We start from the raw sequence: 14802 nt of genomic DNA on the forward strand, positions 1-14802 counted from the left end.
TTAAGAACAAATGTATGAAGCCAGCATCTTTCTTCCACAATTTACATTCTCTTTTCCCATTAATTGGGAAAACCATGTCATATAATTGGCTTCATGTAAATGTAAACTAAATATTAACATTGTCAACTAAACTGTGTTTTCTAGAAGAAAACCTTGTATTCCCTAAATGGAAGGCCACAGATTACACATAAATATCATCAAATGGGCTGCAGATGGAACAGAAATAGGGTGAGACCAAAGGAAATTTTGGGAGGCTTTGTGCTTTGAAATGAGTGCAAGTTCAGTAACTGAAGATTCCGGAAGCCAAAGAGGGGTTGTGTGTTCTGGTTTTAGTTTAACTAGATGCTAAGGCACTGGTGCAAGATTCCCACTAATCTGGATGATAAACTGTTTGCTTGAACACAATAGGACTCTGGAATTACCAAAGATCAGCTGAAGGGACAATCTAATTTTTTTTTAAAAAGGGGGATTATTTGAAAAGAAAATTTGGCCAAATTGATTGTTTTTGGGGGTACAACTGTCCCTGGATGTTTAGGAAAATAGTATCATAGTTTTCAAAAATTCTTACATGGGATGTGAGCATCACTGGCAAGGCCAGCATTTGTTGCCCATCCCTAATTTTCCTTCAGAAGATAGTGATGAGTTGCCTTATTGAACCGCTATAGTCCATCTGGTACAGGTACACCCACAGTGCTTTTATGGAGTGAGTTCCAGGATTTTGATCCAGCGACAGTGATATAGTTCCAAGTCAGGGTGGCGTGTGACTTGGAGGGGAACTTGCAGGTGGTGGTGTTCCCATGCGTCTGCTGCCCTTGTACTTCTAGATAGTAGAAGCTGCAGGTTTGGAAGGTGCTGATGAAGGAGCCTTGGCGAATTGCTGCAGTGTATCTTGTAGATGGTACACATTGCTGCCACTGTGCATCCGTGGTGGAGGGAGTGAATGTTTGTTGTTCGCTGCGGAATTCCCAGTCTCTGACCTGCTCTTGTAGCCACTGTATTTAAGTGGCAGCTCCAGTTCATTTCTGGTCAATGGTAACCCCCAGGATGTTGATAGTGGAGATTCAGTGATGGTAATGCCCATGGGGAGATGGTTAGATTCTCTCTTATTGGAGATAGTCATTGCCTGGCACTTAAGTGGCAAGTAACATTCACGCCACATATCAGTCCAAGCCTGAATGTTGTCGGGATCTTGTTGCATATGGACATAGACTGCTTCAGTGTCTGAGGAGCTGCGATTTGTACTGAACATCATACAATCATCAGCGAACATCCCCACTTCTGACCTTATGATGGAGGGAAGGTCATTGATGAAGCAGCTGAAGATCTGTCAAATGCTGCCTTGATGTCCAGGGTAATCATTCTCACCTTACCTGTTATCTCAGCTCTCAAGGATGTAATGAGGTCAGGAGCCGAGAGGCTCTGGTGGAACTGACCATTGTAACATTATGTGTGACACCACTTTGTAAAGCCTCCATGTTTTTTTGTGTGTGCCAACTGTTAGATGGGAGAGTCTAGAAGGTAGATATTTATTTTGATTCAAAAGGTGAGGGGAAAACTTAAATTTATGATCATCTAATGGCTATTTGCCCAATTAGTATGGTGTTCTATTGGACATGAATGAATGGTGTTGCAATTCCTGGTTGATGATTGGTCTGTGTGTGTCTCTCCCTGATAGTTCTGTATACTGCCATGGCTTTTTGTTTTGCAATCTTTCAATACACATTGTTCATTACAGTGAGCATGAGAAAGGATAGTGGCGAATAACGCCTTAATTTGTAACTCAATTGAATTCAGACGATCTTCCTATCTACTGTGCAGCATCTTTTTGAACAATTGATACCATTTAAAGTATTCACTTTTAAATGTAGATTTCATTTGTATGATTCGAAATATTGGATTAGACAAGCATAGACTCGTGATGGTGTGTAATGTTGAATGGCCCTCAAGTGAACATGTATTCCAGAAAGTTTCCGAAGGTTTCCCACTCAAGTTGAACCAGCCATTAATGGCTTTTTAAAAATCTGTTTTTCCTTCTTGAGGGTCAGTAACCAGAGGACACAGATTTAAAATAACTGGCAATAAAGCCAGGTGGGAGATGAGGAGAAATGTTTTACTTATCAAGTTATGATCTGGAATGCATTGCCTGAAAGGGTGATCAAAGCAAATTCAGTGGTTATTTTCAAAAGGGTATTGTAACTCTTATTTAAAGAAGAAAAAATTGTAAGGCTATTAGGAAAGAGCAAGGGAGTGGGACTATTTGGTAGCTCTTTCTGAGAGCTGGTGCAGGCACAGTGGGCTGAATGATCTCCCTCTGTGCTGTATGATGCTACTTTCTGCACCTTCCCCCAAGATTGATTACATGCAAGTGTTGCCCTCCTTTTGTCTGCCAGGCAGTGTGTCATTGTGGCTTGTGCACTCTGTTCCTTCAGGGAAAATGAGATCTAATTGATATAATTTAATTGGAAGCAGTTCAGAGAAGGTTCACTTGACTGATTCCTTGGATGAGAAGGCTATCCTATGAGGAAAGATTAGACAGGTTGGGTCTGTATTCATTGGAGTTTAGAAGGATGAGAAGTGATCTTATTGAAACATATAAGATCCTGAGGGGACTTGACAGGGTGGATGTTGAAAGGATGTTTCCCTTTGTGGGAGAGACTAAAACTAGGGGGCACAGTTTAAAATATGGGGTCTCCCATTTAAAACAGATGAGGAGAATTTTTTGCTCTGGGGGTCGTGAGTCTGTGGAACTCTCGGAGAGAGTTGGAGGCCGGGTCATTGAATGTTTTTAAGGCAGAGGTAGACAGATTTTTGATAAACAAGGGAATCAAAGGGTATCGGGCTAGGCAGGTAAGTGGAGTTGTGTCCACAAACAGAGCAGCCATGATCTAATACAATGATGGAGCGGGCTCGAAGGGCCGAACAGCCTACTCCTGCTCTTAGTTTGTATGTTTTTATCTTCTTTCTGGAGGACCTGGCTAATATTGGGCTGGATTTTCCAATGAGTGGCAAAGCAATGGCTCGCTGCTAGACTTAATGAAAGCTGCCCACAAAGACCTAGCAATCTCCGTGTCACCTAGCTTCCGGTTGCTTGCCATTTCAATTCAACAGCCTGCCCTCACACCCACATTTCTGTCCTTGGTCTGCTGCAGTGTTCCAGTGAACATCAATACAAGCTCGAGGAACAGCACCTCATTTTCTGATTAGACACTCTCCAGCCTTCCGTACACAACATTGCGTTTGATAATTTCAGAGCACGACTGGCCTTTTTAATTATTATTTTTTAACCATGTGCCTGCCTTAAACTTGATTTTTCATGTTTGTGCTTTTGGACTGTTCATTATTCTGTCATTAACATTCTGGACTAATGCTTTGTCTTTCATCACACCATTAGCACTCCCTTTGCCTTCGTCCCGTGACATCTTTGTCATTTAATCTCTTCTGCCCTCTGCCCTATCACGCACCTTCCCTTTTGTTCCCTTTTCTCCCCCCTCTTTTCCCCCCCCCCCCCTCACCACCCCACCCCTGCTTCACTTGCTAAAAACTTATTACATTTCTAACGTTTGCCAGTTCTGATGAAAGGTCACAGACCTGAAATGTTAACTCTGCTTATTTCTCCACAGATGCTGCCAGACCTGCTGAGTATTTCTAGTGCTTTGTTTTTATTTCAGATTTCCAGTATCCGCAGTATTTTGCTTTTATTTTGCCTTAAATCGGCTCTTCCACCCTATTACTCTGTCCAGACCCCTCATGATTTTAAACACCTCTATCAAATCTCCTCTTAATCTTCTTTTCTCCAAGGAGAGCAGCTCCAGCTTCTCCAATCTGCCCACGTAACTGAAGTTCCTCATCCCTTGGAACTATTCTCATGAATTTTTTCTGAAACCTCTCCAATGCCTTCACATCCTTCACAAAGTGTGGTGCCCGGAATTGGACACACTACTCCAGCTGAGACTGAACCAGTGTTTTATAAAGGTTCTTCATAACTTCCTTGCTTTTGAACTCTATGCTTGTGTTTATAAAGCCTAGGAACCTGTGTGCTTTATTAATCGCTTTCTCAACCTGCCCTGCCACCTTCAATGATTTGTGCATATACACTCCCCAGGTCCCTCTGCTCCTGTACCCGCTATAGAATTGTACCCTTTTTTATTTTATTGACTTTCGTTGTTCTTCCTGCCAAAATCAATCACTGCACAGTTCGCTGCATTAAATTCCATCTGCCACGTGTTCACCCATTACACCAGCTTGTCTAGGTCCTCTTGATGTTTATCTGTATCCTCCTCACAGTTTACAGTACTTCCAAGTTTTGTGTCATCCACAAATTCTGAAATTGTGCCTTGCACACCCAAGTCTAGGTCATTAATATAACTCAAGAAAAACAGTGGAGCTAACACTGACCCCCTCGGGAACACCACTATATACCTTCCTCCAGTCTGAAACACAACCGTTCACTGCTACTGTCTGTTCCCTGTCATTCAGCCAACTTCGTATCCATGCTGCCACTGTTCCTTTTATTTTATGGGCTTTAACTTTGCTAACAAACCTATGTGGTACTTTATCAAGCGCCTTTTGTAAGTCCATGTACACCACATCAACTGTATTACCCTCATCAACCCTCTCTGTTACCTCTTCAAAAAACCCAATTAAGTCAGTTAAACACGGTTTTCCCTGAACAAATCCGTGCTGGCTTTCCTTAATTAATCCGCATTTGTCCAAGTGACTGTTAATTTTGCCCGAATTATCATTTCTAAAAGCTTTCCCACCATCCTTTCTTTGAGCAAGGGTGTAACATTTTGCAGTTCTCTAGTCCTGTAGTACCACCCCCTGTATCTAAGGAGGATTGGAGGTTTATGGCCAATACGTCCACAATTTCCACCCTTACTTCCCTCAGTATCCTCAAATGCATCTCATACGGTCCTGGTGACTTATCAACTTTTAAGTGGAGTAATGATGGCAAACGTTTACAGTTTCACTGTCATCACCACTGATGAATCTGGGCCTTTGGGAACTGTCATGCCAAGTGACATTTCTGACCTCTGCACATTCAATTCAAGCTCATCGGTGTTGATATAACTGGCTTGGTGGCTTTTGCTCCTGCTGACTCATCATCATTGCTTCTGGCTAAATGGAATCTGAATCTGACAAGACCTTTTAATGGCTGTATCTCAGCCAGATTAGACTCAGATTTGCATCCTTGGAGACAAGAATGTTAGTACTTCTTTATTCTTTCTCTGGTTTATGGGCATCGCTGACAAGATCGTCTTTTATTGCCCTTGAAAAGGTGGTGAGCCACCTTCTTGATTACAACTGAGTGACTTGCTCGGCCATTTCAGAGGGCATTTAAGAATCACCTACATTGGTGTGGGTTTGGAGTCACACATAGGTCAGACCAGGTAAGGATGTCGGAGATCCTTTCCTGAATCCTTTTCCTGCACTACAACAGTGGCTATGTTTCAAAAGTATTTCATTGGCTGTAAAGCACTTTGAGATGTCTGGTGGTCATGAAAAGCGTTATATAAATGCAAGTCTGTCTTTCTTGAAGGATATTAGTGAATCAGATGGGTTTTTAATGACAATCCCATAGTTTCATGGTCACCATTACTAATGCTGACTTTTTTTATTCCAGATTTATTTAATTGATTGAATTTAAATTTCCTAGCTACCTTGATGGGATTTGTACTCATGTCGCTGTGTCATTAGCCCAGTATCTGGATTCCTAGTTCATAATGTTTATGTTACCATAACCCTGCACTGCTTTGACTACTCAGAGACATTTCAACTTTTAAAATGTCCTGTTAATTTTCCTGTAACCTCTGTGCAAAGTTTAGTTATTTTGCTTCCTTTCATCAGAAGTGCCTAGCTTCCACTGTGCATCTGTCTGGCAAAAAAGATAAGATTAGTAATTCACCTTATAAGAAATCATAGATGAGAAACTGTGCCCTAGCAATACTCTGTTGTACGTAATCAAAGAGCACACCTCAATTAGAATTTTCATGAAATTTACCAAAAAAAAAAGTGTATCGGTGAAAGATCTGACTTTGGTCCTCAAAGACTTAACTGAGAACTTAAATTTTTGTGACAAATTTACTGTCCCACACACTTACCAAGCACAAATTTATTGTGGCAGCTACCAGCTGCTTTCCAGGGGTTATTATTAAACTTGTCATAACATGATAATACAATGCTAACTGTTGGCTGGAATTAGTTGAAAACAAGAGGTTCAACTTTGTTTTTTTTCAAATTAGAGTTTATTAAAATGAGATTTGGGACCAGTTGAACTGGAAGGAGGTTTTGTTCGTACTTTTAACAAGTTACATTTTAAATTTACAGAAGTGCTTAAATTTGATGTATTTCATTGAGTATTGATGAAAGGCTGCTGTTAATCCCTCTGATCCAGTTAATGTTTGTTTTATTGGAAAATCACTTTTTTTTTCTGTGCCCCATTTTTATTTTTATTTTCCTGCTTTATGTTCACACACACTATTTTCTCCGCCCAAGAAAGTGAACATTTAATATCTTCCTTCCAGAGCTGTGTCAAAACCACGAAAGAACTTGCTACCAGGAAATAAGCAAGAGCAGCAAAGTTTGCATAGTGCAGTAAAATTCAGTAGAAAATGGTAATCGGCAAGCAGCCTAGCCCCGATCTGCTCTAATGCTCTTGTTAATCTGGATACTTCACAAAAATGAAGTAAAGGACAAACCAAATAATTACAAGACAATGAATTTAATGTCAGCTGTGGAGAAATTGCTTGAATCCATTATAAAAGGCACAGTACTTAGAAAAGTATAAGTTAGAGAGTCCACATAGTTTTGTGAAAGTATGTTATGGCTGCCTAGCCTAAGAGAGTTCTTCAGTCACTGGGATGGTAAAAAGATCAATTGATACATATTTGAATTTTTAGAAGAATTTTGATAAGATTCTGTTCAAGAATTTGCCAGTTAAAATTGAGGCATGTGGAGTTGGAGACAGATTGTGGTGTAACAAAGGAAATGATTGGGAATTTAAAAGCAGAGAGCGAAGATAAAAGGGACATTTTCAGGTAGTGACAAGTGATGTCTCCCAGGAAGCAGTGTGGTCCCAGATTTTCATCATCTATATGTATCTGGATTTGAGAATAGAGAAAGTTTATCTCTGAGGTTTCAAGATGATGAAGATGTGCTGTTGAGGAGGGAGTTCCAGGATGTTGACCCAGCCAGCTCCGTTATCTTTGCAAGTCAGGACAATGTGTGATTTGGAGGGGAACTTGAAGTTGATGGTGTTCCCATGCACCTTCTGCCTTTGTCCTTCTAGATGGTAGAGGTTGTGGGTTTGGTAGGTATCGCCAAAGAAGCCTTGCCGAGTTCATCTTGTAGTTGGTACACACTGCAGCCATGTTTGTGCCAGTGGTGATGATGGGAGTGAATTTTTAAGGTGGTTGATGGGGTACTGATCAAACAAGCTGCTTTTTCCTGGATGGTGTTGAATTTCTTGATTGTCATTGGAGCTGCACTCATTCAGGCAAGTAGAGGCGATTCCATCACACTCCTTAACATAGAGCATTTTGAGAGGTATGCAGTTTAAATGGGGAAGCACCAGGAGGTGGGGATGAACTAAAGGATTTCTGAGTTCAGGTAGGTAAGCCAATAAAAAACACTCCATTGGAGGAGCAAGAAATAAACAAAAAGCCAAGCAGGATGCTGGGGTTCTACTGAAGTTTTTGGAATATCCCTGCCAAAGAGTCAAGATAAATGTGATGGGATGGATGGAACTCTCCTGTTCTATAAACTTTTCAAAAGCAAGGAAGTGCTGCTTTGGTATTCAAAGTTCTAGTCAGATCTCACTTGGAGCATTGCATTCAGTTTTTGCATCTTCACATTAACAAGGTCTTAGAGACAGTCCAACAGAGATTCACTAAGGTGAAACCAAGGATCAAGGGAGTTAGCTGTGATGCGAGACTGATGCAAATTGGTTTATTGTCCTTGGAATTTGAGCAGTTCCAAGTAGTAGATGGGAATTGACAGGGTAAGGAACAACTCTTTTTAATGAGGGCATAGAAAGTAAGGGAGTAATAATCTTTTCTGGTTTCACTTGAAAACAGCTAAGAAATTCACATAAAGCATTGCAATGATGTGAAATGCATTGTCTCAGAAGATCACGCAGTCTACTTAATTCAGAGCTACTTAATTCATATTATCTGATTAAGTTTTAGCACTAAGTTACTATTTTATATTCCTTAGTTTGAATTACTGGATAATGCAAAATTGGCATAAAAATAATTTTGAATTATCAGGTATAAACTAGATGTAAAACCAATTGAAGTGCTTAAAAGGTAGATAGAGCAAGAGACTTGTTTACTTGGGAAGTAAAGATATTAAGGGATACGGACAAAGGTCAAGGAGTTGGGATTCTACTAGAATTCTACGAGATCAAACTCTACTAGAATTCTTCGAGGATGTAACTAGTAGAGTTGATGAGGGGGAGCCAGTGGATGTGGTTTATTTGGACTTTCAGAAGGCTTTCGACAAAGTCCCACATCAGAGATTAGCATGTAAAATTGAAGCGCGTGGGATTGGGGATAGTGTATTGCGATGGATAGAAAATTGGTTGGCGGACAGGAAGCAAGGAGTAGGGATAAATGGGTCTTTTTCCGAATGGCAGGCAGAGACTAGTGGGGTACCACAGGGATCGGTGCTAGGACCCCAGCTATTCACAATATACATTAATGATTTAGATGAGGAAACTAAATGTAATATCTCCAAATTTGCAGATGACACAAAACTGGGTGGGAGGGTGAGTTGTGACGAGGATGCAGAGAGGCTTCAGGGTGATTTGGACAAGTTGAGTGAGTGGGCTAACGCATGGCAGATGCAGTATAATGTGGATAAATGTGAGGTTATCCACTTTGGTAGCAAAAACAGGAAGGCAGATTATTATATGTATGGCTATAAACTGAGAGAGGGTAATGTGCAGCGAGACCTGGGTGTTCTCGTACACCAGTCACTGAAGATAAGCATGCAGGTGCAATGGGTATGGGGCGAAAGCCAGAACAGGCTACTGAGTTGGATGATCAACCATGATCATAATGAGTGGCGGAGCAGGCTCGAAGGGCCAAATGGCCTATTCCTGCTCCTATTTTTCTATGTTTTCTATGATTAAAAAGAAGCTCCATGACTGACCAAATGATGGAGCCACCTCAATGGGCTGAATGACCTACTCTGATTCTAGATTTCTTTGTTCCTTCTGAGATCTCCTGGCAAAATTGTAAATTATACTTCTGTCCACATCCTGTATGCTAATTTATGCATTGCTCACTTTCTCTCCTCTCCCACTCTTTGTTGCATCCAATCTGAACCACACATAAAATCAATCTTCCAGGTCACTTATTCATCATTATTTCTTTTTTTTTGTGGAGGCGTAAATGCTGTAAGGCAGCCTGGTAGTAGCCTATAGATTATTTTACAACTGAAATATGAGGCTCTGTTTTCAGATTTCCTAGCTCAATGTCATTGTTCTTAGGTTGGAGAAGCTGTTTGAGAAGCTGCTGCCATCTAGTTGCGGAAACCTGGGAACAGGACACACCTGCTCTCAAGGAATAATTTGTGCTGAAAGAGGGATTTAAGGAGCCAGAAGAAAAATACTATCCACCGGTTGTGCAAATCATAATTTGTGCACATTAAGTTATAATTGCTTCAGTGGCAGTGAGTTGTGTTGTGAAATAGAGGAACAGGAGAGGAACTACAAGCATTAAGGCAAATTGATGCATTTAAGGGGAAGCTAGATTAACACGAGAAAAGAATAAAAGGGTATCTTGATAGGATTAGGTAAAGTTGGGTGGGAGGATGCTAGTGTGGAGCATAAAAACCAGCATTTGGGCTGAATGGCCTGTTTCTGTGCTTCACAATCCATGTAACCCTGTGTAATAGAGAAACAGTAATTGTGATGATATCGACGTAATTCTGCTGCTGAATAATCTTAATTCAACTCTGCCCATTTAAGTCCGTCTTTGTCACTCTTTCCACAGAAGACCTGACTCTCAGCATTTCTGTATCTAACTGCCAAGTCCAGGAGAATGTGGTAAGTCGGCCTTTATTCCCCCCCAGGTGCTTCAATAATTTGCAATTTAAGACAGGAAATTATAGGCCAGTTAATCTTTCTTAATTTGTTGATAAACTGTTAGAATCTATAATACAGGACAAATTACTAAGCACTTAAAGAACAAGTCAATCAGGGCCATTGAGCATTGCTTTTCTAATGGTCTTGCAGAGTTCTTTGAAGAAATTAGCAGAGGATCGCAGATAAAGGTAATGCAGTGGATAAGGTTTATATAGAATTTTAAAAAGCATTTGACAAGGTCATCATTGTTCTAAATATATATACAAAAGACAAGCACATATATGAATGATATAGACTTTCAAAGTTAGGGAAAACAATATTGTAATCCATGCAAGAAAACAAACAAATTGGGTATGACAAGTGGCAATCGGGACATTGATAAGCTAGCAGATTGGGTAGGTAAGTGGCAGATACAGTTCAATGTGGACAAATGTGAAGTAATGCATTTTAGGAGTGAGTAAAGGGAAAGGAAACAGTAAGTTTTTAAATGAAGAAGAGAAGAACATTATATAGATGAATAAGCCATCAAAGGTGGCATCGGAAGTAGATAACGTCATAAAAAGGCAAAACAGAATCCTTGTTTTGTTCCAGAAACAAAGGAAGGGTGCTGAAGTTGAATTCAAGAAAATTCCAGGTCTCAGTTGCAGTTTTGCATATTCCTTTATAGGAGGGATATAGAGTTAACAAAAAAGTTGGGAGTGTAGATTGAATAGGATGTTTGCAAGGAAGAGGTTTATAGTTAGGTGGAGAGACTTGAAAAGTTGGAGCTTTTTTTCACTATAGCTGAGAAGCTTTCAGGTTGACCAGGTGAATGCCTTCAAGATTTTGTAGGTCTTAAATAGATATAATGGTAATAGATTGTTTTTGCTGGTCTGTGGGATGTTAACAAGAGGGAACAAATTTAAAGTGATCACAAGTAGAATTGAAGCGGGAGGTAGAAAAACGTACTTAGCACTGGCGTGGTTAGAAAGTGTAATTCTGTTACTCAGACCACAAGTACTTGCTTGAAAGAGAATATTTAAAGGGGAGCAAGTAGGAGAGTAGGAACAGACATGGAGAAAAGTATTGGCACAGACGTCATGAGCCAAATAGTCTCTCTTTGTGCTATTTGCCTTATTTGTATTATCCTGTTGACCCGCTGTTTCAGTCTACATAATTGCTCAGCGATGTTGGACTATGTATAAACCAATCTGTCCCCTCTTGAACAAGAACGTGGCTATTCAGCCCATCTTGGTTTATTCATTAAAAAACTACAACTATCACAGTTCCCAATTGTCTCTTCATATAATGGAATCACTTAAGGCCTTGCTTCCATAACTCTGGTGATTCATTTTACTTGTTCATCACACCCAATGTGGTGTCTATCCTCATAACTCAAAGGTGAGAAACTAGGCTTGTGGGTCTTGGCCCAGAATTTCCTCAAAAGGCGCAACAAGCGAGTTGCACCAAAATTTACACTTCTTTACGCCGATCTCATTGACCAGTACTTGCGGCGAAATTTCCTGAGAATACCATTTTTAGCATGCCCCAGAATGTAAAAACTGGCATAAGCAAATGGACAATCAGCATAAGTGCTTAGGCCTGAGGAAAGCATCACATTTGCGCCGTAGTCCCCTTGAAGTTCCTCTTCAGAATGCAAGTTAAAGTTCAAAGCCATTAAAACATCATTTATATACATTCAGCAGAGCATGTTTAAGAAAATGCATTTGTTGAAGTTTTGCCATTTCTAATGTCACTAATTCTGATGCCATAAAAATGCATGAATGATACAAAAATACAGTACAGATTTCAGTGAGGAGAAATATAACAAAAATTGCTTTAAAAATTGCCATAAAGCACCAGAAAAATTACTTTGGGCCTTGTTGCACCAGAAATTTTGTGTGTAAAGTTACAGCCTGTTCAGAACTGGTTCAAATGCAAACAACTTGCATTCTCTGGATTTCTGCTTGGGGGCAGTATTATGTTAATGAGTGGCAGAGTGTTTGGCGGAAGTTTTGCAGCATTAACACAAGATCAAGGAAACTCTGGCATAGTGTAAAAATGGGTTAAGTCACTTGCACGCAAATTTCCTCAATCGTTTACTTTGATAATCGCAATTAGGTCATGCTTGATTATTTTGGCACAACTTTCAAGAAAATTCTGGGCCAATAAGTGTTGACTTTACTAACCTCCTTGGATGTGTCTCAGCTTCACCATAAGCTAGTTCAGCACCATTCATAGAGTATATATGACATTTATGTTTTCTTGCAGTGTGCCATTTCATTTACTACTGTTCGTCTAGGTTTGATTTTCATTAGTTTTATCAAATGTGGCAGCTTGGCCCAGTTGGCTGCACTCTGTTGTAACAACAAAACACCTTCCCTGTAAATAAAACAATCAGTGTTTACAGAAATGGGACAAGAGCCCCATGCAAAAAAAAATCTGAATTGTAAAACAAACTTGGGTTTTTAAAGTATAATTGTAGCAGCTCTTGACTTTTTTTTAAACTGTTGTGTGCGTTAAATGCAGTGGTTAGGCACAGGTTTCCCAACACTGTGGTCATAGCTTGACCGCTACTGATGAGTAATGTTGGAGTCAACATCTTTGCCTTTTCTGAACCAGGCTGACTTCTCGGCACACCATTTTCAACATTGCGGTTACTGTAAAACCCCAGTTCCTCAGTGAATCAATTCCATTAGTATCCTGTCTAAGATCCATGCTGTTAACTACAGCTTCCTATTTAGTGGTCTCAAGAAGCCGCCTGAATATCATTCAAAGTAAAATGATAAACTTATGCTGCAGATCTTTGTAGCCTTAGCGTTCCTACCAGCTCAAACTCATATATTTGACTATTGGCAGACACCCACAGTTCATGCATCAACAGGAACATGTGGTTGTGTGGGCAGTGCAGGGGCAGCAGAGAAGCCTACCAGAAAGGACAGATGATCACATAAATTATTCACACGCTGCTTTTTGTTTCAACCTTGCACGATCTTTGTTACAGGATATCAGCTCGGTGTACCAGATCTTTGCTGATGAGGTGCTGGGTTCAGGGCAGTTTGGAATAGTATATGGCGGTAAGTTACACAGTACTCCTGGTCATGGCAATCAATATTTTCGTCTTTTTAAACAACAGTGCTTGTGGTTGTAAACCAGTCACAGCAACATTAATTTATCCAAGTACACATGAGTACCGCATGAAAGCCCAACAACTGCCAAGTCAACTTACTCATACAAGCACAGCTTAAGTTGTATCTTAAGCTGAATATACTTTCATTTGCTACTTTCTTGCCTCTGTTTTTACCCATGAAACTGAAAGTTATACATACTCTTGCGTTTTATGTGGGAGGCAATGAATACAATATGCAGAGGAGTTGAACAAGGACAGAATTGGTGAGATCACTATGACAGACATGCCTTATTTGGGATGAAAAATTCTGGGATCTGAGAAGCCTACTTAGCATTGGTAGATTTCCAAGATGCCTGTAACAGGGCTTTTAGTGGTATTAGATGGTAAGACTGGTTCATGCCAGCACTTCTCCATAGGCTGGGTTCCTGTTATTGACTGGCTTTCCGGGGAAACACAAACAGAAACTAAGCATCTCACCACGGAGAGGAACAAAAAGTCAGAGTGAGAGTGACCCGAGTTATACATGCATACCTAATGCCAACTGTAACAGATCAACTTGGCATCATATAATATTGGGTGTCTTTTTCTGAATACGTAGAAAGATGAAGGGATTGTATTTGAAAAATGGCATGTGACCAGCAAAGTCTACTGTCACACTATCAAATCTCTGATTCCAGTGCTTATTGTCTACACAGAATTAGAGCTTTAACCTCTCTTTGAGCAGTTTTACATAAGGCATTGAGAAGATTCAAATTTTTCCTCTGAAATCCTTAAAATTCAGACTTTTAATAATCACAAAAGGTATTCCAGAATCATCAAACTACTTGTACTTGATCAGTTTAGAAAGAACACAGTTGGGAAACTATCCAAAATACAATTTCAATGAACTTGGGGAAAAACTCAATATTGAATGTATGGTGTAAAATGCTAAACTTTGCATGTGATTGTTCTTCCCCTTAACTTATTAACTTATACTAACTTGTATAAGCTAGTCTAATGATGGCCATGAAACCATTGTCGATTGTTGTAAAAACCCATCTGGATCACTAATGTCCTTTAGGGAAGGAAATCTGCTGTCCTTACCTGGTCTGGCCTACATGTGACTCCAGACCCACAGCAATGTGGTTGACTCTTACATGCCCTCTGAAATGACCTTGCAAGCCACTCGGTTGTATCTAACCGCTACAAAGTCAATAAAAAGGAATGAAACCAGACGGACCACCCGGCATCGACCTAGGCACCGGAAACGACAATGGCAAACCCAGCCCTGTCGACCCTGCAAAGTCCTCCTCACTAACATCTGGGGGCTTGTGCCAAAGTTAGGAGAGCTGTCCCACAGACGAGTCAAGCAACAGCCTGACATAGTCATACTCACAGAATCATACCTGACAGACAATGTCCCAGACACTGCCATCACCATCCCCGGGTATGTCCTGTCCTACCGGCAGGACAGACCTAGCAGAGGTGGTGACATAGTGGTATACAGTAGGGAGGGTGTTGCCCTGGGAGTCCTCAACATCGACTCTGGACCCCATGAAGTCTCATGGCATCAGGTCAAACATGGACAAGGAAACCTCCTGCTGATTACCACCTACCATCCTCC

General features: G+C 40.5%; 1 protein-coding gene across 1 annotated transcript in view; it reads left to right on the top strand.

The window, feature by feature from the left end:
* Positions 1-14802, top strand: part of prkd3 (protein kinase D3) — a 351854-nt gene that overhangs the window by 314675 nt on the left and 22377 nt on the right. Inside the window, exons 13-14 of the mRNA XM_068045311.1 lie at positions 9999-10051; positions 13074-13146. Coding sequence (XP_067901412.1) covers positions 9999-10051; positions 13074-13146 — 126 coding nt within the window. The remainder of the gene's footprint in view (positions 1-9998; positions 10052-13073; positions 13147-14802) is intronic.

This window comes from Heterodontus francisci, chromosome 13, assembly GCF_036365525.1.
Source record: "Heterodontus francisci isolate sHetFra1 chromosome 13, sHetFra1.hap1, whole genome shotgun sequence".
In the NCBI taxonomy this organism is placed as follows: Eukaryota; Metazoa; Chordata; class Chondrichthyes; order Heterodontiformes; family Heterodontidae; genus Heterodontus; species Heterodontus francisci.